General features: G+C 30.1%; 1 protein-coding gene across 1 annotated transcript in view; it reads right to left on the bottom strand.

The window, feature by feature from the left end:
- Window positions 1–11,132: 11,132 nt before the first annotated feature.
- Window positions 11,133–25,977, bottom strand: part of LOC148274047 (lachesin-like) — a 122,993-nt gene continuing 108,148 nt past the window's right edge. The window contains exons 5-8 of the mRNA XM_088237705.1: window positions 23,283–23,391; window positions 19,803–19,914; window positions 13,451–13,629; window positions 11,133–11,543 (exon numbers count right to left, since the gene is read on the bottom strand). Coding sequence (XP_088093831.1) covers window positions 11,428–11,543; window positions 13,451–13,629; window positions 19,803–19,914; window positions 23,283–23,391 — 516 coding nt within the window. The 3' untranslated portion in view covers window positions 11,133–11,427. The remainder of the gene's footprint in view (window positions 11,544–13,450; window positions 13,630–19,802; window positions 19,915–23,282; window positions 23,392–25,977) is intronic.

The following is a 25,977-nucleotide window of genomic DNA, read 5'->3' on the forward strand; positions in this document are numbered from 1 at the left end:
TTAAGACATGTATCTATATTTTTTATACTGCGTTTAAGTGTTTTGTTTCAATTTTATTGTTTTTCAATATTATTTTATACTTTGTCAAAATAAGTAAAATACATATTCGGAATCAAGAATAAAATACGCATCTACTAAAAATACGTCAATCTTCCTAAAACAACCACAACCTTATCATTTTCACTAATAAATGAGACTTTACTGCTAAAAGTCTGGAAGATTTCAAATTATAAAAGACTGTTCTGACCTACATAACTATTAAAGACTTATTAAAATATATATTTTTTTCTATTCCGTTTTTAAAAACATCTGAAATGAATGTACTTACTCGTTTTCAATTTAATTTATAATCTGCTAATAATTTCGAAGTAAATTAATTATTAGGTCGGCGTTACTAGTTTTAAAAACAGTAAATGCCCAGTAACGTCTATTTCATTTATTTGAGTAGAGTCAATTGGCATATTAACACAAAAAAAGTGTTTATTTAATTACTAAATAAAAAGGCGTTTCTAGCTGGAAACGTGTTTTCATTGCAGTATAACATATTTTCTTGTATTTTTATTACTTAAAAGAAGATAAAAAATTTAGTTTTTATATATATAACGTGCAATTTATTAAAATTAATATGTATATCCCGTTAGGACAAATCATAATACATATTGTCGCATAATAATATACTTAATTTTTGTAGTAATTTTTACACGGCAATTTTTTTAATCTCCGAGCTACAAAATATTCATTTTCTCCGTTTTTTATTTCTTATGATGGCAGTATAGGCTAAAGAAGAAGAAGAAGAGGAGAAGATTGTTCTGCATTCGTATGTATTATGCTTTAGCACACGCTGTATTTTAAAGAGCACACTGTGTTCTAACACAGACTAGTATTGGGTAAGAGTAGGAATAATTTTAATTGTTTTTATGCCAGTGACCGGAACTTGCCAGGATCAACTTTGTTGAAACTTCGGCGTACAATTTAATGCTCTAATTTTTACCACGCGTAATAAAACATTTTATCGATCAAATTTTCAGTAGGGTTGAAGTTCTTCATTGTTGCATTAACTTGATTTAATTTTAGTTTAAAATAATAACTTCTAAATCATTTCTCCGTACTAAAAAAAACAAAATACAGTACCATTGTACAATGAGATATTCCCGGAGTTAGTAATATTAATTTATTGATAGAAACAGCTCAAAGCAAGTTGATGGATCTATTTTTTGGGTAAGCATTATGTTCCCAGAAAATGTACTGAAAATATAAAAGAACGATTTAAAGAACAAATTGTAACAAGTTCTTAGAAATGAGAAATTGCTAATACAAAACTGCCTTGCATACAAAAACATTCTTAAAATACCTCTGGCGTGGGGAGTGAAAATGAGAATGGAAAATAAAAGGAATTGAATAAATAGGGAACAATTTTGCAATAAAATAAAGTGTCAGATGTTATGATTTTGTTTTATAAGTTCGTACGTTCATCACATATCCATCTCTGTAAAAAAAAACCTTATTGAATCTAATAAAAGAAGACGCATAAAAATTGAAAAATTGTTTTCAGGCGTTGCCTAGTAGATGAGGTGAATTGGTTCAGCCGGATGAATCTCACCAACATGATAAAGGTTTTAGCTCTTTTACTTCACAAAAGTCCACAGATAGATGAGTTTAGGAAATGTGGATGTTTACATATTGGCAAAAGGGTAAATGTTACACAGTATGTAAAGTGGCCACTTAACCCAGAGAATGACAGATTACAATGCATATAAGAAGATGGTTTGCGAGTGGATTAAAAACAGACCTTCTTATCGACCTGTGAATTGTTTCATTGATTAAATGTTTTTTCTGATTTAGTTTTAAAATATCTTTTTATTTTCAATTAGGTACTGATTTTATAAATATTTTAAAAATTGTATCTGTTTGTGCTTTTATAATTATTAGTACATTTAAACTAATTATCCAGATTAATAATTGCCAGATTTAATTGTTCTTAAAATAATACAGTGAATTGGGATTATATTAAAAACTTACTCAAATATGTCCAGCATAGTTTATTTCACAGTTAAATCAAAATTAAAAACTTCTGCCTTTTTTTATATTTCTTGATAACGATTTGGATATTTGGCAATTCAGATTACTGGAATTTGGATAAACAGAGTTTTTGTCATCATCATAAGCTTGACAGCCTTGGGTGGGCCTTGGCTAAATCCAGGAGTCGCTTTCAATTTCGCCAGTCTGCTGCCCTTCCTTTTCCAGTTTCTCACTTCCAACATTGTCATATCTGCGCTGATGCACTCCATCCATCGCATTTGGGACCTTTCTGGTCTTCGTCGTCCTTGTGGCACAGAGAGAATTAGGCGTTTTATGGGGTTTTTGTCGTCTATTCTAATTAAATATCTAGTCCACCTCAAACGTCCCACCTTGATGGATTTGATTACATTGGACGCTCGGTAGATATCGTAAAGCTCTCTATTGTAGCAATGAATATTCTTAGCCGTTCTTTCGCTGTCCATTCGGACTCCGTGTATATACGGCGGCCTCCGTTGTGTAGTGGTCAAGACGCTTGACTCACGCACGGAAGGTTCCAGGTTCGATTCCCGGTGAGAACACAAAAATTACAATGTGATTTTTCTCAAGCCTGGGTGTTCTGTGGTGTAATTCACCACTGTAATTGGGCCTCCTGGCCTGTTGTGGTGCCAAAATAAAAAAACATAAAATAAAAATAAACCAGCGCAGAGCTTCTTTTTTTTATTTTGTCGATGATGCTTATCTCAGCCTTACATAATGTACGAATCTCACCATTTGTGTATTTACCGTACATAGTTTTACCACAAATTCACCTGAGAGATCGCATTTCGACAGCATTCGACCTACTTTCATCCCTGTTTTGCCAAGTCCATACTTCGCTTCCATACATCAGGGTCGGGACCAGGACTCCATTGTGAACGAAAATAATTTAAATAATAAATAAATAAACAAAAAAAGAAAATACGGGTTTAACTGACGTGTATTGTACGAACTGTTGACTAACAGTCATTCTACAACATCGTTTGACATGATCGGATTCGTTTGTAGGAACGACAAACTGTTTAATTTAACCCTTTGAAGGACACCTAGACCAAAATGGAACATACATGTACCACCAGAATACAGTTCTACATTTTTTTTAAAGTCTTATTTTTACAAAAGTATCGTTTCAACTTTGTTAATTTTTAAATACAATATTTATTTATTTCGACGGTTTACGCCTTTGACAAAGTATAAAGTAATATTAGATAAAATAAAAAAATTAAACAAAACACACATACACAGTATAGAAAATATAGATACGTGGAATATAATCAGCAGGAAATAAGGAAATAATAATAAAAATAAAAATAAATTAAAAAGTAAGAGCGGTGAATGCGTATTGAGAGGGATCTCTCGTTACTAGAACGAAGAGATGGCCCATGATGTGATAGAGATTGGAAGAACTTTCTCTGATAAACCGACGAAGTGGGATTATTTAAAATATTTGCATCTGCTTACCTGCATCAGATGTTTTTGCTATTTTTTTATATTTTGAATCTTGAAATAGGGCAGACATAAATATTATATTCTTATGTGTGCTCAAATAATAACGATTTAAGTATATTTAATGTACAAGTGGTTTAGCACATATTTACTAACCCTCCGATTGAATTTTGATATTTTTTTCCTCATAAATGTTTTTTCCCGTATCATATCAGGATTTTGTTTGTTGAGGATTGGAGCTCCTACCCCAGTTAGAGATCGACAGAAGACACATGGTTGCTGTTTGAAGTGTATTTATTACATGGCGAATAAATAATAAGTTATGTCGGACGAGTGTTACGTCGATGATCGGTTGAATAAACTGCACTTGAAAAATATGCGGAACTGAGTAACGTCGTCAAGCTAGACTGCTGACTGAACTGAATTTGGGCTGACTGACTGAGGTCTCTTTATAGGCGACGTTTCTTTGTAGTTCATTTCTTTATGGTAGAGACGATGTGAATGTACTGCGGAACAATGCCCACGATTGCATGTGCAATACTGATAGAGTAACATTATAATGTTGTATTAGATTCTACAGAAAATGATGACATTTCTTTCTTTGATGATCATTCTATTTCAGGTAAAACGTTTTGGCACGTGAGTGTCATCAATTATGGACTATGAACCCTACAATGACATAGTCTTTTTTTACAGGAGTCTGATTTTTACCTTTTCTCTGGTATTGTGTTCATGTTTATGTTTTTTGACTTTTCAAAAACCAACGTTTGGAAGAATAAAAAAAATGGACTTTCAAACAATGGCAGAACGATAATTATTTCATAGTGTATAAACTGGCTACTAATTTTGCGATCCCGTGGCTAGTGCAGGCTCACGGATCAGAGGTTTGAGGCTCGAACCCCACTTAATCCAAACATGATTCCCATTTTTCTTAGTGAGTTATTTACAACTCGTTGACAAGACCTCCAAAATAAAAATATTTAAATAAATAAAAAAAACCTAAATATCGTTTTTTTTAAATAACCGCCAATGACAGGTCATAAGCATTTTTAATCAACTTTACTTTATTCATGTAAATATTTAAAAATATTCCATCGAAATAATTATTTGATTTAATCTTTATAGGTGCGACATCTAAGTTAAGAAAAGTGATTTTCTTAAATACATTTTGACGACATACATTTTTAAAAGAAATGAGAATCTACGCTTTAAAATGCTATTGAATACGGACGTTTTTTCCTTCCTTAAAAAGTAAGATTCTGAACAAAAGATTACGAGCTGATTGTATGAAAAAATGTTTTTCCCTCTCATTTTTTATTTCCAGAATCTGCGATACGCTTGTAATTTTGTATTTAAATACAATTAGACCCTTTAATGTAATTTCTTAAGAAATTATCAAAGAAAAAGGTTTAATTTTGGATAATTACTAAGATGAATCAACTATTTAACATTTATTTTTAGTATATGTGATTAATAATATATCTTCACTGATAATTATTACACTCATATCTTACCGTGTTTAATATTTTATTTTTTTATTTATTGTTACTTTTATTTTTATTTATTTTTACTTTTATTTTTATTTATTTATACTTTTACATTGTTTGTATTATTTTTGTGATACAGAATAACTTTCCCTCACTGTGTGCCGTGCCGAGGGAAACATTTTATAAAACGTGAAACATGCCTAATATTAGCTATTTAACAAAGTTAACATAATAATAACAATAAAAAAATAAAATATTCATGAAAAACATAACCAATTTAAATAGACCAATAGAAAAAATTTCATAAACAGTGCACACATTTTACCTATTTGGCTTGATCCTCTCGTCGATACGTGCGCAACCCCCCTCCACTATCCATTTATTAATAGCTATATAGAATTACTTTGTGTTTGTTACTTTTTTCAAACAAAATCACTCCACCAAATTGTTAAATTTGTGTTAAAGATGATAAATCTTTCATTTCATTCCTATGTCCGTTCCATGACACCCTCTTTCCCTTTTCAAGCAACGGTGTTTTGAAACGGACAAATTGAACACTTTACCAAAACTCTTTTATTGTTTTTTAATTATTCAATTAACAATTTTATTTTTAATATGCGTAGCAAAAAAATGTTTATTAATTTTACATACTTGATTTGTGTCTAAGGGCGACAGTTTTTAAGAAATTGACAACTGTACAAAAGTGGTCGTTTCATTCCGGACTTTCTCCCACGTCATGTGTATTGGTGATTGAGTAGTCTTTTTTTAGATATTGTTTTTTATTGAACTAAATGTTATACCTTGAAATATTAACAAAGTAAACTTATTTCATATGTTAGTTTTTCTTCTGATATTGCGTGTATTAAAATGGTCTACTTTGCATATGTTCGCAGTTTGCTCGAGTAGGCCTCTTCTGTTTGGTCTCGACAATATGTCACACATTAAGAAAGGCTTGATAAAATAAAGTGGACATTTCTTCGACTTCTTACTGGAGATGCAGGTTTACTGATTTAAATTTTATGTCTTTCTGCAAAAAGCACCACTTTCTTAGTTTAGAAGATCGCCGTCTACTATTAGACATAGGAATCTTTCATGACATATTTAGTGGACGCCTTGATAGCCCGGCTCTGACGTCAGAGCTATCATTAAATACAAACAAACGTACAAACTATGCCCGAAACTTTCCACTCATACGTTAAGCTCATGAGTATAATTTGAACTTAACCCTTATTAATCGTTTTGCTTGTAAAATAATGATATTTTAATTCTCGTTAAAAAACACACATTTTTATCTTAGACTTAATACTTTCTCTAATCAAATCTAATCTAATTATTCATATTTTATATGTTTTGATACTTGTGCAATAACATTTATACACATGTCCACTCTCTCACACGCGTTTACTAACCCAAATTCACTTACATGTATTGTACGAACATTTCATCTTTTTCTGTGGATATCTGTCATTGGTTTTATTATCTGTATAAATTATTTGTTATATTTTTTTGCATGTAATAATTTAAGTAGAAAAACGGATTTTCACGCGGATGCGGGGTGAAAATTTGTGGGGAGCGAAGCCTTAAGGCTTCTACGATATTATTTAGCGGAGTGAACTGAATTTTAATTTTAATGAAATAAGTAAATATCTTCGATATGCGGTATATAGTGTCAATCGGTCACAACTCTTACGAATATAATGGATTAGGAATAGATGCCACTAACCTGGTTCGTTCTTGATGGAATTGCGGTGGTCTGACAGGTTGATTGCGAGCGGCACCAACACTAAAACCGGCTCCCGATCTGGAACTCAACTGGTTGTTATTGGAAGCGAAATCTATGACGCGGCACACGTTCAACAAAATAAACGCGCAATTCACTACGCGAGGTCTTGTTGTGGCGGATGATTAAAGGATACTTAGGTGGGAAGTGAAAAGTGGTTGTGGGTAAAAAGAATGTTGAAGTTGTGACAATATTTGAACAATGCATACCCACATAATTCGCAACAAACTGTTGATATCCTCAAAAAATAAATGATTTGATGAGTCAATATCGTCAGTGATACTGCAATACCACGTTATCTATTTTTTTTTAAGAAAATGTTTTACTTTTTACTTTATATAATGAAAGTTTTTCTAATGCTTTAGCGGTGTCTCCGGTTTATTAAAATCGTAAGTTGTATAAATAAACAAAACACTTTTTAGGTTCCCACGACAAAAAAAATATTTAAGTTACGCGGTATTGCAGAATGCCCGACAATGTATACATGTATGTCGCCGCCAAATAACTAAATCAGCCACTCAACAGAGCGGTTAAGCTGTTCAATACACGCCGGTATTCAACCTAAATGACTAGGACCGTTCATTGAATAAATCAAGAATACTCACAGTTCAACGTGCTGGCTGGTCGAAAACTAGCCCTTTGGAAACGGCCGAACCAAAAGCCACCGGGTGAAGTTAGGATAGATTGAGTGAAGTTAAATAAAAATAATTTTAAAAAGTATATTTTACTGAATTTAATAAATGAAGTTAAAAATGGCCCTAAAAATTAAATATTTGGGTAAATTATAAGAACGCAAATGTTTTTTTTTTTATATAAAAAAAAAGTTTAGTCAAAGAAAGAAAACGATTTTTTTAATGTAAAACTTAAACCAACCCATCCTTACCTAACCTTAATTCACATTACAAAATTAATAAAAAAATAAAACAAATATTTTTGATGTATTTCGCGCGATTGTAGTTCGCGCTCAGCCGTACGGGCTGGGCGTGAAATATAGTTCCTCCCCAACCGTAGCTTATAATCTTATAATAAATCTGAAAATAAGTTGTTATATGTTAGAAAACAATGAGTTAATGTTTATAAATCATTAATGTGTAGTAGTGTAGTCATGTTTCAACAAACAGTGGAAAAAAGAAGACTATTTATTTAATAGCATTGTTTTATACTTTATTCTTAACAAAATATGTGACAAATAGCGAACAATGGAAACTTACAAAAATAGTGCGTCTGTAACCTTAAAATCATAAAATTTTACATGAATCCTTTAAAACCGTTTAAGAATGCATCAGTTTTTGACGCGAAAGTACCTAAATTTTGCTTTTTAGAACACTACACCCATAATTAAAAAATTACAACAGTGCTACTAAAAGTGAACTTACATTTATTGATAAATACATAATATTTCAAATATCTGCCTTCTAATAATATACAAAATTATAAATCAAACCGCTTATACACGCGTTTGTGTAATATTCATGTAAAGAAGTGAATTTGAACAGGAATGTTGCGTCTCATAAAACAAAATAATACGGACCAAAATGGACACCAAGTCATTGGAACAAAAGGCATAATAGTACTACACACGTGCGTTTCCAGAAACTATCTACTAGCCAGCGGGCCACATGGCAACGATATCTACCTACCGTCTACAAAAGCTTCTCTTCGGACATCTATCTCCCTTTGTTAACCATGGAGTTGAAACAGTGTTTGATTTATTTAGTTTTTTATTGCTTACTTCTTGGTATGAACACTTGACCAATTTACTACTATACTCTATTTTTTATAAATTTATTGATATTGTTTTAACTTTGTTTTAACTTTGCTGGAATTCCTCTCATCCATGCGCTTTGTAACTGCACGATGATTGGTTATCTAGCTTTAATATATCAACTTTAAAATACCTTAATTTTGTAAACGGGGTCTAGAATTCCAATCGTCTATGCGCTTAGTAGCAGCAAGGCGTGTTGTTATCTTACTCCTTTTTCCTATTCATATTATTATTATTACTAATTTTATTTTTCAATTTTTAAAATGTGTAAATGGGGGCTAAATTTCTAACTGTCTATGCGCTCTGTAGCTGCAAGACGTCCTGTAATCTAGCTCCTATCTATTATAATTTTTGATTGATCTTAATTGAAAACGAGGAACTAGAATCCCAACCGTCCATGCGCTCTGTAGCTGCAAGACGTACTGGGATATTTATTAATTGTACAGCGCCCTTGAGGTAATTTTCACAAAAATGGCGCTTTATAAATTATCCAACTATATATATTTATATATTTAATCAAAGAGCCAAAGCGACACTCAACCCTTTCGTTAAACGTTCATTCAACGATTGCCCAGCCATTCAGTTAAATGCCGGCATTTTATGAACAGCCTTGCCACTCATTGGAGTGACTTATTAAAATATTTGCCGACTACATATACTTCGCAATTGGTAGTTGTGCTGTAGTGTAAAGTCAGGGTGCCGACCGTGGAGCACACTTATTTTGGACGGCTGTAATTTTGTAATGGTTTAAACGCGAACGCTAAAATATAGTATCGCTGTAGTTGAAGTATCGTATTTTTGGATTGCGATGTATTTTTTTTATATTGACTAACAATAAAAAGAGTAACAACGGTTTTATGAAGAAAAAAAAATATCCACTGAGTACTCTAGATCCAGTACAATGGATCGCAAATAAATCAACAGTGACTCATTCTTGTACACATTTAATAAATATGTATTAAGACTTGCGTGAATATGTGGGTAGCAAAATAAATACTTCTAATAGCTTAAGTACGCAGTGGATCTTAATGGATCTGTGTACTCCGGTATTTGATCCACTGGCCATTTTGATTTTCTAGTCAAACAAACACAAATAACTTAGTTTGTTCGTGATAGTGATAATGTTGTATAAGTGACCAGAATACACGGAGTTAACAGTAAAATAAGATATGATATTTGTACCTTGTAGAATTATCTCTGCAATATTTAGCCATTTTACTGAAATAAGATTAATTATTCTTATATTTTCCTTAACGTCACAATATATCTTCATAGGTCGCAGTGACATCAGGAGTTCGCGTAGCACTGACCCACACTTCTAAGAATGATAAGAATTGTCTTTTACTATTTTATCGATAAGATTTTATTAGGTATTAGTTTAAAATAGCAAACTCGGGAGTTAAGGATAACACGTGTCAAAAGTAGACAATATCTCGCAATTCTTATATTTATTTATTTTATGTCCGCGGTAAATACAAAAGGCGACGGCCAATGGGCAGTATGAGATACACGGTGACTCTAAGCACCTCTCAAACAAATAATATTTTTTGCATTTTGTTCATGTTTTTTTTTTTAACTCTGTTAAATCTGGTACAATAATTTTTATTTATGTCATGGATTGAAGCAATTTTGTTTTGAAAGATTAAACTTACAACAAACAAGAATAAAATTTGTTTGTCGTACCATAATTTAATACGTATGATTTTCATTTAAAAACTTCGCTGGTCCGCCTTGAAACTTTATCTTTACTTTATTTTATTTATTTATTTTTTTTTTACAAAAAACATAAGTGATAAAACAGAGTATTAAAAAAAATAAAGCATAATTACATAGCAATGAATTACATATTATTAGTAAACAAAAAATCCCACAAAGGTATGGCCTGTTCTTAGGTATACAAGAAAATGTTAATGAATTTTTGCTCCTATAATAAATAATGCACAGTTATAATATTTTTATGTAACAAAAGAAAGAATAAATAAAATAAATGATTAAAATAATATGATATTTTTTATAGTAATTAAAAAAGGAAATAAAAAATATTTTTGAAAAAATACAAAAATATTTCTTATTATTAAAGGGCAACAAAATATATCATAGAAAAAAAAATCAAATATTAAGTTTTAATTCAAAATTGTTTGTGTTTTTTAAAAGAAGGGAAATTTTGAAAGTTTGGAGTCAATGAAATATTATTAGTAAAAATAGAATTAAACATTTTTGGGCCTATAAAATATGCGTGTGTCTGTGCGAGCCTCTTAATCATTGTTGGCATATTTCTGTAAAAAATAAAATAATGCCATATGAAAATGTTACGTGCAAAGTCGACAAGAAACAAAGAAAACTTTCATTTAAAATTTAGTTTTTAGACACAAAAAAAATGGTTGCACCGTGTGTACGCACTATCTTGTAGTATCTAAGCTAGTAGCTAGCAAGTGGTAAAGTGTTTGTCCCATAAGATATTTTTACTGCGAGCAAGATTTAAGTGTGGTGCGTCCATATTTTTACGCGCAAGGTATTAATTCCAATGTACTCACCTGAGCCACTGTCAGCACCTTGATCCTACGTGTAAATTTCAAATAAACAAATAAAAGACGAGAAAAACAGCTCAATTTTATTCATTTAATTACTCCTATAATAAATACCTACAAAATGTACAATTTAAATCTAATATATACAGAACATTTACTACTACTTGTGATCACAAATAGTCAACAACATTAAATAATTACAATTAACTTACATATTTAAGGATATTTTGACGTTTTATTTACAAGATTATAAAAGTTAAGAAATTTTGATAACATACGATACATTGTTTAAGTTTGTTTTGCGTATAAAAGTTTTTTACATCTATTAATGTTTTTTCATTTTTAAGAGTACTAGACTTAGGGTTGTCAGCTCAATAGGGCTATGGTTGTTGCTATCGCGATGATAGTAAAGATGTTACATCTTCTTGAGCATAAAGTGTGTCTGCACTCAGCTCCACTTTGCATCGCAGCTGGGTTCTCACCTGAAATGCAAAATACTTCAGTTATTTATACACAACATAATAATTTAATTTAGGATACTAACAACACAAACACATTTTTTTCTTTCTATAAGCATTTAAACCAAATTTGATATATTTGTTTATTTTTTAATTTATTGATTTTTTTTTCTCTTCTTTTTCAAATTAAAGAATTGTTTTGAACTATTTTATATTATATTGATTGAGGTTTTATTTATTTTTGTACTTTTTTATTTACATCTTTATAACCACTTGTGTCTGAACACTCGATGACATACTATTAGTTCATAGTTTATCTGGACAATTATTGGTTTATATGTAATATTTTATAATGTAAAATAATATTGTTATTTAACAAATTATGTTTTTTTCTTTTTTTATAATCACTCTGAAAATAATTCATATCTAACAATAACATTTACATATTCTATCAGCAAGTAAGAAATACTTTGATTTAAATTCATTATCACGTTTTTACAAAGTCGCGTTCTGATTCGGTCGGTATAATGTATTTTATTTAGTGATATACATTATTGAACGTGTAAAATTACTTATTATGCTTCATATACATATTTAATCAAATATACTTTTTTTAATCATCAAAAATGTGACGAAGAAGCAACCTTGCCTCGAAAGCAGTTAGAAAAGATAAAAACGTGTTTTTATTTGTAGTGTTACTGTTATAATAAATAACGTAAACATTTAGTTCGTTTCATACAAATATTTAGGGTAGAGATGAAACGGATACCAACATTTTCGGTATCCAGCCTATTTTAACTATTCGTCCGGATACTGGATAGTAGTTTTATGTCTGGCGCATGCTTGATTTTAATTTAAATGCAAAAAAAAATCAAGAAATCAGTCCCACTAAATTAGTTTATTGATGTCAACCGTGTTTGACCGTGGGAAACAGAAGGAAGGTAACCCTCATTGTATGAAAAATTTACTTTCATTGCATAACAAAGTTTGTCAGTGTTTATCATACAGTAAAAAAAATATCTGAAAAAAAAATATCACAAATGACTTTTTAATTGAAAGTGTAATTGCGTGAAAAAAGAGACAATAGGCCCGATATCCGGCTATTTGGCTAACCAAATATCCAGTATTCGGCATTTTGGCATATCTGGTATTTCGGCATGTCTCCAAATTATACAAAATATTTCTCTAGGCTCGGGACACCCCTGAGTAGCATTACTGTAAATTTTTAAAATAAGTATAAGAGTTTTACAAGAATCGTGTGATTTAACATAAAATAAAACGAAGTTAAAATAGAAAAGAAAATCACAAGACTCGTGTTTTATAGGACATGATTTTATCAGACACAATTTTTCAAATATTTTTTTTAATTTAAGAAACAGGGTTGACTTACTTTTAAATTATGAAGTGTACCGAAGTAAGAGCCGTATTCCGAAACATACTGGCATTTCAATTCAAATTTAGTTATTTCTCATAACATAAAAAAAATAATGGATAAAACAATTGGCTTGCTCACAATAAAGCAACAAATAAAATATATTGTATCAATTGAATGATAAATAAAATAAAACCAATAATAAAATTTAACCAACAATGTCTGTCATACATATGAAACAAGGGGTAAAAAAAAAAAGATTACCAATGAGGAGAAAAACAGAATCTCAAAACTCATTGTACAAGGGATTGAAGCTTTACAATGAGTAACCTAAAGAAATAATGGAAATAGAAAAAATCGAAATATTATAAATTTATTTGAAAAAAAATTTTTTGAGAAATTTTGATAAAAAAATTGAAGTGTTATAAAAAGTTTACATTAGTTCTTAAGATGTTATGAACTAACTTAATAAAGCATAAATGAATAAAAAAATAAACAAATGAATAAATTATTTAGTGTCAGAAAATCTCAAAGGTACATTAAAACAGGGTTGTCAAACCATTAAAAATGTGCACATAAATGCTCGCAGACTGCGCGTTGTTGGGAACACACGAATAGTTTCCGGCGTGGGATGGTCCGGTCGCGGGAATATACAGATCACTGGTCCGCCCGGAGAGGTCAGAGGTAACATTTACACCCCTATCCAGGTCGAAGTTAATCATTCGGCTATTGTGGTACCTGGAAAAAATAAATAAAAATATGTTGTACTATTATTTAAAAATAACAAGTTACACAAAGACTGCGAGAAACATGAGTGTTCGTCAGTCCTTGTTGGATTCGTTCCAACGTTTCTGCTACCATTGCAAGAACCATATTCAGGATAAACTATGGGTTTTAAGAAAAATACATGAGTTTATGTACTACCGTACATTCACAGGAACTGGACCGCTGGGCACGTGCAAACCACGTGCTCACTGCGTGATTTCGCATGATTGACTCACCTATACCTAGGAGATATAGGTATGGAAATGAATTAGAACAAATATTCGATTATTTCAATACAAATTATGTTCATGAATTAATACAAATTCTCACTCGTTATTATTAGAAAAATTATGGATCAACAATGTTTTGAGTTTGTCCAAATTTTTGTAGACAAGGACTGGATTAAACTCCCTAAGGAGCTGTTTATATTAACATATTACAACAGAGATGAAGAACATTTAATAGAAGGTAATATAGAAGTCCAGGCATCTACAGGGCTTATGACCTGTCAATGGCTGGTTTAAGTGGCCACTTTACACACTGTGTAACATTCACCATTATGCGTATATTTGAACATCTATATTCCTTCAATTCTTTCATCTGTTGATGTTCGTGAAGTTAAAGAGCTGAAACCTTTATTTATGCGGGTGAGATTCATCTAATTGAATTATTTCACCTACATACTAGGCAACGCCTGAAAATATTATTTTTTCAATTTCTATACTTCTTCATGGACCAGGTAATTTATCAACAATATTTTGAGTTTATTCAAATTTTTGTAGACAAGGACTGGATTCAACTCCCTAAGGAGCTGTTTATAGTAACATATTACAACAGAGATGAAGAACATTTAATAGAAGGTAATATAGAAGTCCAGGCATCTACAGGGCTTATGACCTGTCAATGGCTTTAACTTCACAAACATCAACAGACGAAAGAATTGGAGGAATATAGATGTTCAAATATACACATAATGGTGAATGTTACACAGTGTATAAAGTGGCCACTTAAACCAGCCAATGACAGGTCAGAAGCCCTGTAGATGCCTGGACTTCTATATTACCTTCTATTAAATGTTCTTCATCTCCGTTGTAATATGTTAAAATTATGGATTTTTCAAAAAATATAATATTAATTTAACTTTGTTTCCTAGAAAACGTGATTTACAACACTATAATGCATTTGAACGAAGCTTGTTCTTGCAGCAAGGGTTACATTATTTTCAGCCAGAGCACAGCTTGCGTATTTGTTTTGCAGGGTTGTTCGTTCACTAGTTTTAGTTATGTGTTATAGGTGAGTTAACAAACAACTGAGTGACACACAACACGGTTTTTTTTTTGAAAAAAGAACAGAAGTAGGGTACAGAAGAGGCCGTTGATTCATTATTTTTAAAATATATTTTTGCACCACCGGTAAAGCTTCTATTCTGGTTTTGGTAGCTCCTCCCCAGCTCAATATTCCGTATGCTAATGTGAACTGTACAAGTCCGATATTTCCGAGTCCATTTTATACAGAGAACTGTATTGTTCATCCGCCAGACACAGTCAACTTTTCACTCAATGGGACTTATTTATTCATTCAAAATTACACAAGTTTAAATATTAATGAACTTATTAAGGCTTTTAAGGCTATGCCCGTGTTAAGCCACAATAAATAACAATAAAAATACATAGTTAAATAATTGGATTAAATTATAATAACATGTGATGCAATATAATAACAATTTAGAAAAAAAGGTATAAGTAATAAATAATAAAATTCCAAAGAATGCAATGCAAAAAAGATTTTCAAAATAATTTTTAAAATATGAATTTTACAAATTAAGAATCACACATAATCAAATATACAAAATAATGGTTTCATTAAAATCAACAAAAAAATAGTAAAAAATATTAGTAAAAAAAAATAAAAATAAATAAGAGCATCATTGAAATCAACAGAAAAAGAATATAAATATAAAAACATAATTGAAATGAAAATTGAGATATGTTTTCTAGAAACTCACTTAATACTTTATTAAGAACTATATGAAATAGGAGCAATAAATCATATGCCAAATAATAGTACGTACTGAATTAAAAAATACAAAAATACGTGTGAAAAATGTAAAAATATCAAGATATATATAAAAAGCAAATAAAAGTAAAAGTATGGAAGGAAAGCAGTTTTGTAAATTTTTGCTAAATGCTAATCTCGAACTTAAAAAAAAAAAAAAAATGGATAAAGTTGGATGAACTGTAAACTTAATGCTTAAGAAGCCTTAAAATTATTTTTGGCAACCAACCGATCTGTTTTAAAGTGTTTATCCAATAGACAACGATAAAAGGGCAACGGTTAGTAGCAAGTAACGAGCGATGTAAGTAAACAATTTTACAGAAAAATATTTTCAGTTTTACAAACTTCCTAGTTTGTATTTGCTAACTTAGGTCTTTTCCTGGGGTGACTCTATGCGACTAATTCATATCTTAAACCGTGTCGGAAATGCTTCGTTCCGCTGTGTTCCTGTACCCGATTGGCTGCCAAGTTGGCAACCCTTACGTAACAAAAGTTTAGACCCGAGAAGCGCCCTTAATACTTAAATGATGGATACATTAACTACCACGTTAAATAATTAACTGCATACTTCTTTGAAACAGGTAGAATAAATGCAAACATTTAGCCTTTTTTAAAAAACACTATTCAGCTGCTAGACAATTTTGATAATTATTCATAAATGTTTTAAATATTGTAAATTCATCTCTTTTGCTGATGACCTAAAAATTAACGCCTGCATTAAATCTCACACTGACTGTGCAAAAATGCAAGAAGATCTCGACTGACTTTTTCAGTATTGTAATCAAAATTTACTGGAATTATCTATTAGTAAATGTCATTCATTTTATATTTCGCGCAAACAAATGACAATCAGCTTTCCTTACTCTTTTGATAATACCCCGATCTCAATAACAGATAGTCAAATTCGCGACTTAGGTGTTATTATTGATACAAAACTAATGTTCAATATTCATTTTGAATCAGTTCTGAAAAAAAAACATATAAATGGTCGGACTAATTATTTATTTATTTATTTACTTAAGTTAGTTAATATTACATTGTATATTAACTAATATATTTACAATTATAACAAATACTTATTAAATATTTCTTACATAACTACATTATTACAATAAACTAAACATTTTTTTTTTAAATCCGTAAGTTTTCTTTCATTCTTCATACTTTCAGGCATCTCATCATACAGTTTTAACCCTTTATACAATAAGCTATTTTGTGATTTTGTTTTTTTCTTAAGTGGTTGTCTTATCCTATTTCTATTTCTTGTCCTATATTTATGTACATTTCTATTTAATATAATTTCACTTATAAAATACTTTGGCATGAGATTATTAAACACTTTATATATAAATACAAATACATTATACAATAGTCTTTTCTTTATTCCTATCCAGTTCAATTGTTTTCTCATTTTTTCAACACTATTATATTTGCTTTTTTTCAGTATAATTCTCATTGCTCTATTTTGTAGTATTATACGAGTTTTGAAACCATTTAAACACGCAGAGACATATAAAAAACTCTACAAAACATTTGTTCGTCCCCAGCTAGAATACTGTACTCCTATTTGGTATAATAATATCAATTTATATATATCTTATCAACAATTACTTGAGTCGATCCAAATTTTTGTAGACATAAACTGGATTCAACCTCCTTGGGAGTTATTAATGTTTATTTGTTACAATGGAAATGAAGATCATTTTAAAGTAGGAAATATATAAGTCGAGGCATTGACTACATTTACGAAATACTTCAGTCAGAATGTCACCGGCATCAATAAAGGTTTCAGCTCTTTAATTTCACAAAGATCAACAGAAGAAAAAAATGAAGGAATAAAGGATAAATATTTTTTTATGATAGAGAGGCGTCGTGAAAAGATAGTAGGAGGGGTAGTGGTGACCTATAGTTTGGAAACCAGTACTTTATACGGAATGGAAACTTGAGAAAACGGAAACGGAACGCGCCATAATAATTGAGTCACGACCATATTTCATACTTCGCGTGATGCTCTGGAAAGTGCACCTTGTATAAACTCGGTCATGAATCATACCATAAGATTTATGGGGAAAAGTGATCACGAACCCTTAGGTAAAAATGTTTTTGATTCAAAGACTAGAAGAGAAATTCTTAGATAATGGTTAGTAAAGTTCTTTATATATTTTTAGATTTGAAGCACTAACTTTGTGGTTATTCATTATAATAAAATATAACAACTTCGTTTTTGATCTTTTTTTTTTTTTTCTCATGTTAATGTATTAACATTTACACTAAAGCTGCAGGTCTCGTAAATAACCATTTTGCCATGACTAATGTAATACAATGGCGCTTCTAAGGACTTTATTTCAAGAAATATGACAATTAACATTTATTACAATATTTGAGTTTGTCCAAATGTTCGTAGAAAATAGACTGAATTTGACCCCCTTGGGAGTCATTGAGATTAACAAATTACAACAGGGATGGAGAATACCTTGAATAGGGGAATATGAACGAACATTTGGACAAACTCAAATATTATTATGAAACCAACTGGTCTAAGAAGAAGTTTGAAAACTGAAAAATTGTTTTCAATCGTTGCCTAGTATGTGAAATAATTCAGTCAGATGAATCTCTTCACCACAATAAAGGTTTCATCTTTTTAACTTCACTAAAATCAACAAATGGAAGAATTAAAGAAATATTGATGTTCAAACATAGGCAAAATGGTGAATGTTACACAGTGTGTAAAGTGGCCACTTAAACCAGCCAATGACAGGTCATAAGCCCTGTAAATGCCTAGACTTCCATATTCTCTTATTCAAGGTATTCTCCATCCCTGTTGTAACTTGTTAAAATTAACCTTTATTTTTATTTCTATCTGGCTATATCGACCCCGGCATTACTGAGGCCAGGATCAAAAGCGAGTCATTTATCTTTATTATTATCTTGGCGGCCTCCGTGGTGTAGTGGTCAAGACGCTTGACTCACGGAAGGTTCCGGGTTCGATTCCCGGTGAGAACACAAAAATTAAAAATGTGATTTTTCTCAAGCCTGGTTGTTCTGTAATGTAATTCACCACTGTAATTGGGCCCCCTGGCCTGTTGTGGTGCAAAAAAAAAAGAATGAAAAATGAAAATGAAATTAAGGGCATAGAACTCAGCCAACAAATACCGGGGTTCCTAGTTGCATACCTTTTAATATATTTACTATTTATTTATATCGTTTACACTTAATACATATTATTCGCGTCCAGAACAGTACTTCAACATATAAAATATGTTGATAAACCTATTTAATCCATCTTACAACCAATTGATATATATCCAAATTAATAATAAATGGAACTAACAAATTATCATATTACACTTATTTGTTTATAAATTTGTATAAACCACTTAATTTTTTTTAATTACACTTCGACCGGTTTCGAGGTTACTACCTCATCGTCAGGAATTTAAGTAACTTATACTTACACGCGTTGCTATTTACATTTAAAAAAAAGTGGTTTATACAAATTTATAAACAAATAAGTGTAAAATGTCATACCACAAAGTAAAAAATGTTTTTGATAACAATAATAAATTATCATATTGTTTCACCAGAGAGGAACACAGAGAAAATAGAACTACACATGATTCTGTATTTGCGTAAATACCTCGCTCCTTCTTTATTTGCACATATTCTCATGCACGCACAATGTTTATTCTGGCATGTCCATCTTCGAGTATTAATTAAATTTGATTATGCTATGTCTTTCTCCAAATCAATGAAGCACTTCTTTCGTAATAGTGTCGACAATACTTGTTTCAAACTTAAATAACACACGGATCTCGACAATTGTGCACCTACATTTATAACACATAGCTTTCATAAACATGTATAAAAATATCAAAATGATCGTGTTGTGATTGGGTATTAGCTGATTTTTGAGTTTGTTCTTCTTCTTAAGAAAAAAAATGACAGTTACATAAAAACAAGCACACAAAGATGAAAAAACAATTAAATAAATCGAAAAAGCAAACAAACAGGCATATGCGAACAAACTCACAAACACAAACAAACAAGTTAACAAACAAACATATAAACAATGAACAGACACAAATTCTTACCAAAACACAAAAGCAGGGGCCTCGGTTGTTTTGATTATCACACATTGCAATCTGAGGGCAGATCCTGGCTTTATGTATTTATCAGATGGTCCAGATATTTGAGCTCTTGCCTCTGTAACATAAATTAAAATGAACAAACACATTTTATGATCAGTTTTAAGGGTTTTAATTTAATGCTGCTTAAAACTTCAAACTGTATTTCTATAATTTGTGTTTTTGTATTTTATTTGTTAACCCATATTTTTATTTTTTAAATCTAGCTTCCTTAGCTTTTTTTAAAGCTTTTCAAATCAACTAACTATACTCTTAAACAATGTTCTGTATTTTCTTTTCTTTTTATTGTATTTTTTTAAATTTATGTTTTTTATGTACTCATATTCTTTTTTATACTAACTTTACTTTTTTTTAATATATTCTTTTATTTTATTTATTTTATCTAATATAAAAAACAATACAAATTCATAGTTAACAAAAATGTATTAACAATAGGTAGGTACATTCAATATTTTTTTTTTTATGGATATAGCCACTCCACTGGCCCACAGGCACGTTCCGGAGTGTCAGTGTATTATTTATTTATACATAATTGTACATAATTTCACATCAATTGTGTAAAAATTAAAAAGAAATAAATTATTTTTTAAATTAAAACATATCTACATCAATAAAACGAAAAAGGATTTTCAAGAAACTATAATTACATTCTTATATATGAAACATATTCCTCAGCTTCCTGTTTAGTCTTCTAAACACTGTTCTATTTTTAAATGCCCTAAATTGTATTTTAAACTATTCTTTCTTTTAATACTCATGTTTCTTAATTGCCCTAAATTGTATTTTAAATTATATTTTGTTTTAATACTAATGTTTCATATAACGTTCATATATGTAAAAGCCTGATGGGCGTGAAAAATGAATAAAATATAAAAATAATAAGAAAATATAAATGTTAGTTGCTTAGAAATAATTTAATTTTTGATTATTTTGTTGTAAGTATCCGAGGATTTTTGAAATCCAAAGATGGATCATATTTTTTAGAATTCCTCAACATTATCGATGTAGTAAAAACTGAGTTTTGAGTTGTTTTTGCAATAACTACAGAAAATTTGTGCCTATTTGAAATTAAATTGTCCGTAGTCAGTGCATTTACCTGACTTGGTCATTTACCTGAAAAGGTCTTGGGTTCGATTTTCGGCATGGTTGACATGATATATTTATTTGTAAAATATGTTTTTGCACTAGATTATATCATAGTACCTGGACTGGTACCAGAAGTTTAAGTATGTTCTTATTGTTTTCATGTTTTTTAATCAAGATACGCTTCCATTGGTGTACCCATGCAGCCCTTTATAAATCATTAGATGCAGAAAGTGAATGATGATAAAGTTAAAATTAAAATTTACTCAAAAATGAACGTTATTTCACACTTTATTATCAAACATCGTAAGTATCGAGTATTTAAAAAGTAACCAAAAAACCAAAAGGAATACTGTTTGTTGTTACATTTTATGTTTATACTAGAAGTGTTAGATTTGATTACATTTTTAAATACTCTCATTGAATACGAGTACATTTTTATTATTTTCTTAGGTTAACATTTCCTTTTATTTCTTTCTTATTTTATTCACATTTTAAGGATCTTAATTTTCATAAGTACTTTTATTTTTTCTAGATAGTAGATATGAATTGAAATGTTCGATTTACTTTGTTTTATTTTTTATCTTGTTTTGATTACATTTATGAGCACACACTATTTATCGATGTATATATATTTTTTTTATGTTTAAAATGTTTTAAAATAAATGTCTTTTCTTTAATTTTAAAAGTTTCATTTTTCTCTACTTTCCTACTTTAAAAAAAATTAAATTAAATCATTGTATCTGGTTTTGTTTTTTCCAGGCTGTAAGTTTTTTCTTTTCTATCTTCTTAATAATATTTTTCAAAGCATCAAAAACAAAATAATATATGTTCATTATTTTATAGGTATACACTTTATATTATATGTCTGTAATCTTTTATTTGATTTTAATTTAAAACTAATGTCTGAGCACCCGATGACAAACTATTATTTAATTAAGTCTGAAAAAATATGTTTTAACACTTTACTTTCTTTTAATAGTGAATAAACATTGCAATAATGTGTGTATTTTATTTAATAAAGACTCAACGAAGAAAAAAGAACCAGAGTGTGTTTTTCGAAATCTGTAATGCGACTCTTGATCTTTCAAAAAACATTTTTTTTTTCTTTCTGCAGTTAATAAATAGTTAAATACCAAGGAGAGTTTCAAATATGATATTTTTTCGACTTAATTACGCCTAGAACGTGGCCGAAGGCTTCTCCTGCTTGCAGACCGCAGTTTAATAGTAAGGCTCTTATTGTGGTTATTTTATTAGCTAAGTGAAGAGGTTTTGCGCAGCAGGCCTCTGAGTTGAAGTAGTGTACTGGCGATTGGCCTTCAAAAGTGACGGCCGCGTCTGAGCGACAGCGTCTGACTACGACATTTCCCTGTAAACGAGAGTTGCCCTTTTGCAGGGTTTAAAGAGCAAAAGTAAAGGTCATGGTCAGGCCCACGGTCCCTGTTTTCATCTCGGGTTAAGAACCCGGGGCCAGAGACCAAACGTTTTTCGTTGGCCAAGTGGCCGCCCGGCACCCTTCTGGTGCGGGCGCGCGTGCGTGTTGGTAACAATATTAATATTGGGGAAAAATAATTGTTTTTTGAAATGTATTTTTTTTTAAATTTTTAATCAAATTTCTCTACTGAAATTTATATTACTGCTAAAATCGCTTTAATGAAATTTTATTAACTACCTTTGGTTTAAAATCTTCTCCTTTTATTGCTTTTTCAAATCTTAAAGATTACTTGCTATTATTTTTTTTTTCTCTGCTGCATCGACATATTTTTATGCTTTTAATTAAAATCAATATATTGCTGCTCTTACAATAATGCGTCATTAATTTAATTTTGAAGATGTCTTTTAAATTGAGTTAAACTTATTGTCTTATATTTTATTTAAAGATTCTTCTCGTCGTTTCTTTGAATCCCATAAAACATGTATGTGTATGTATTTTCCTTTTGGAGAATGTTTTTTTTTTTTTTACATCTGAGCATGTTTTTCATTCTTTATTTTAATTTTGGCTTTTAAATACTTTTACAAAAAAAATTTCTTCATTTTTTATATTATTTCTATTTGTAAATACTAACTACAAACTTTTAAATAACTTTTTTTAGTTTAATTTTAATTTTTAAGCAACTTCAGTTATATTTTTTTCCTTCTTTTTTTGTTCTTTCGTTGCTAACCTTACATATAATTATTGTATAATATGGAAACTTTACTGGTTCATAAGAGTTAAGTGTAACAGCGTAAAATATAAAACTATGTAACCGTACTGTATGTTTCCTGAATAAAAGAAAATAAAAAGTTTTAAAAAAGTACACAAATTAACTGAATTTTTTTAAAATAAGCTCTAAGGGTCCTTACCAACTACGTTAAGCTGCAGAAAGATGCTTGTTGGAGGATGAGATGAAACTTGACATTCGTAAATTCCAGCGTCTCTCTTTTGGACGTATTTTATCTGAAGAGTCCAATCCTGTGAATAGAAAAATAAATATTTATTTATTTATTACTTTTTCGTATTACAAACAATGATTAATAATAAAAAAAATGTGACCTCACTGGTTACTCGTGCTAGGGACACTAAACAATATGTTTTTTTTTATTATTTACATGTGATAATACCTACTTAATACCGAGAAAACGTACGATGTTTGCTCGGAGACACTTTTCATATACAGCTCAAGAGTGTTCAACGTCTTGGATGAACATATTAATTTCTCCAAAACAACGTCTATATTTAAGATGAAGATCCATAATTGGATTTTATCGAGGAGTAGAGACCACTGTATAAGATTGCTTCGGGAATAAATATATAATATCGATGCTTTCTTCATTATTATCCAGATTTTTTCTTTTGTATTTAATTTATTTATTTTGTATGTAAAACGTACGTCCAAAGACGACATATAAAACTGGATCTTTATTCAAAATTTTGGATGCTCTTGCTTTCCATGAGAAGCAATAATTGTTTCTTAAATAAAAAAAAATAAAACAACAAATAATTAACAAATTGTTTGTCAAAAAAAAAAACGATAAAGGCACGCTGATGGTTAATTAATATTTTGTAAAAAAATTCACTGCTCTTATGCCATAATCCAGGGAAAAAATACCGGAAGACGTTTGCATAAAGAAATGATGGGCCGCATTTTCTCTCTAAATAACTCCCTAGGGGGTGAGACAACCAGAATTATATACACGAAATATTAATGCGTTGCAAGATCCGTCTAAAGATTATAAATTATTGGCATCATTATTTTTTCATTGAAATAAATATTAGTTTTCCTTTGATTTTTTTTTATTTTGAAAAGTTGAACTTTTAAAATAGGTATCAAGTTAGGGAAGAGTAGAATTCGAACCTTGAACCTCTGATCCGTAAGTACACAATACTAGTCATGGGACCAAAACCCGTTTTTTTCAATAATTCAATTTCATAAAAAGACGAATGAAGTACAAAACCTACAAACAAAATACATTTCGATATGTTCCACTTCATAACTTTACAATGTTTACTCTATTGATATTGTTTAGCCAAAATATTGTTATAGATGACTGGAAAGAGAACATTTATAAAAATAAATATGTAATTGCAGTGTTTTTAGATTTTTAAAGAGCGTTCAAAACCATTGACCGAAATAAAATCATTTAAAAAATAAAAAATATTGGTATTCAAAACACGGAAATAAAATGTTTTGAAAATTATCTCAACAATCGCATGCAAATGACAAAGGTTAATAATGAAACGTCGGATCAACAAAAAAAAATTATTGGGAGTTCCACAAGGATCTGTTCTGGGACCACTTTTGTTTATTTTGTACATAAACGATATGACTTTAACATTGTCTTATTGCCAAGTTCGACCTTTTGCAGATGATACTTTAATTTATGTGGTTGATAACGAATATGATTCAGCAATAAGGAAAATAAATGCAGAATTAAAAACAGTCTCCAAATGGCTAATGGCAAATAAGCTAAAACTAAATGTAGGAAAAACAAAATGTATGATAATGAGTAAAAAATGCTGTTTTAACAGTGATCACAGTGTTAAATTGGATGGAAAGGTTCTTGAGAATTTTGAAAGCATAAAATATCTAGGAGTTTGGATTGACTCTAAATTATCTTTTTCAAAAAATGCAGACTATACGAGTTAGAAAATCGCAAAGAAGGTATCCCTGTTAGGAAGGATAAGGAATAAATTAGACATTAAAACCTCTCTGCTAATATTTAAAAGTATTATCGTTCCCCACATTGATAATTGCTCCGGTATTTTATTTTTAAGTAATGAAGGAGATCTAAAGGGACTCCAAATAATACAAAACAAAGCAATGAGGATAATATTAACATGTGGGAGACGAGCAAAAGTTAAGAAAACGTAAATATAATTATGAAACACAAAGCAAATCAATTCTAATGCTCCAACGTTCAGGTTATGTATATTTAGGTTTCTAAAATACATAATTAAATGATAAATCAATAAAAAAAACAAACATATCTTTCAATCTTTTCGATACGATTTTACAATTTTTCGGCTTCGCAATTTTATGATACTGTATCTTATTCTTACCAGCGTCAAATTACAGAGAAAGTAGATTGCTCAAAATCAGCAAATTATACTGAAAAAAATTCATATAAAACTTTGACCTTTTGAACACATGAACAATAATAGAATTTGCATTACACAAAAGAACTATTTCGTAGATACAATTGGTTAAGCTTTTTTATGATGAGTAATAACTTGGAGGAAAAGACTTCAAAAAAAAAAACTTTAATTCTTGATGCCAATTCGTAACTCATAGATCGTCTGGAGCGTTTGCAGAATCAAAGCATTAGCTTTATTTGTAATTTTAAAAAGTATGACCATGCATCAATCTTTAGCTCTGATTTCAAGTGGCTTAGTTTTTATCAGCGCATAAACGTTCAATGCCTTTCACATTTTTATAAATATCTTGCTGAAAATTTCATTTACCTTTCTGATCGTGATCTTTCGCTTCGCTTCTTTCAGGAGATAACATTTGCCATTCCTCGAAATAGCATATCATTTTTCAGCTATTCCTATTCTGTT

This window comes from Micrasema longulum, unplaced genomic scaffold (genome assembly GCF_059751315.1).
Source record: "Micrasema longulum isolate JH-2025_06_02 unplaced genomic scaffold, ASM5975131v1 h1tg001772l, whole genome shotgun sequence".
Lineage (NCBI taxonomy): Eukaryota > Metazoa > Arthropoda > Insecta > Trichoptera > Brachycentridae > Micrasema > Micrasema longulum.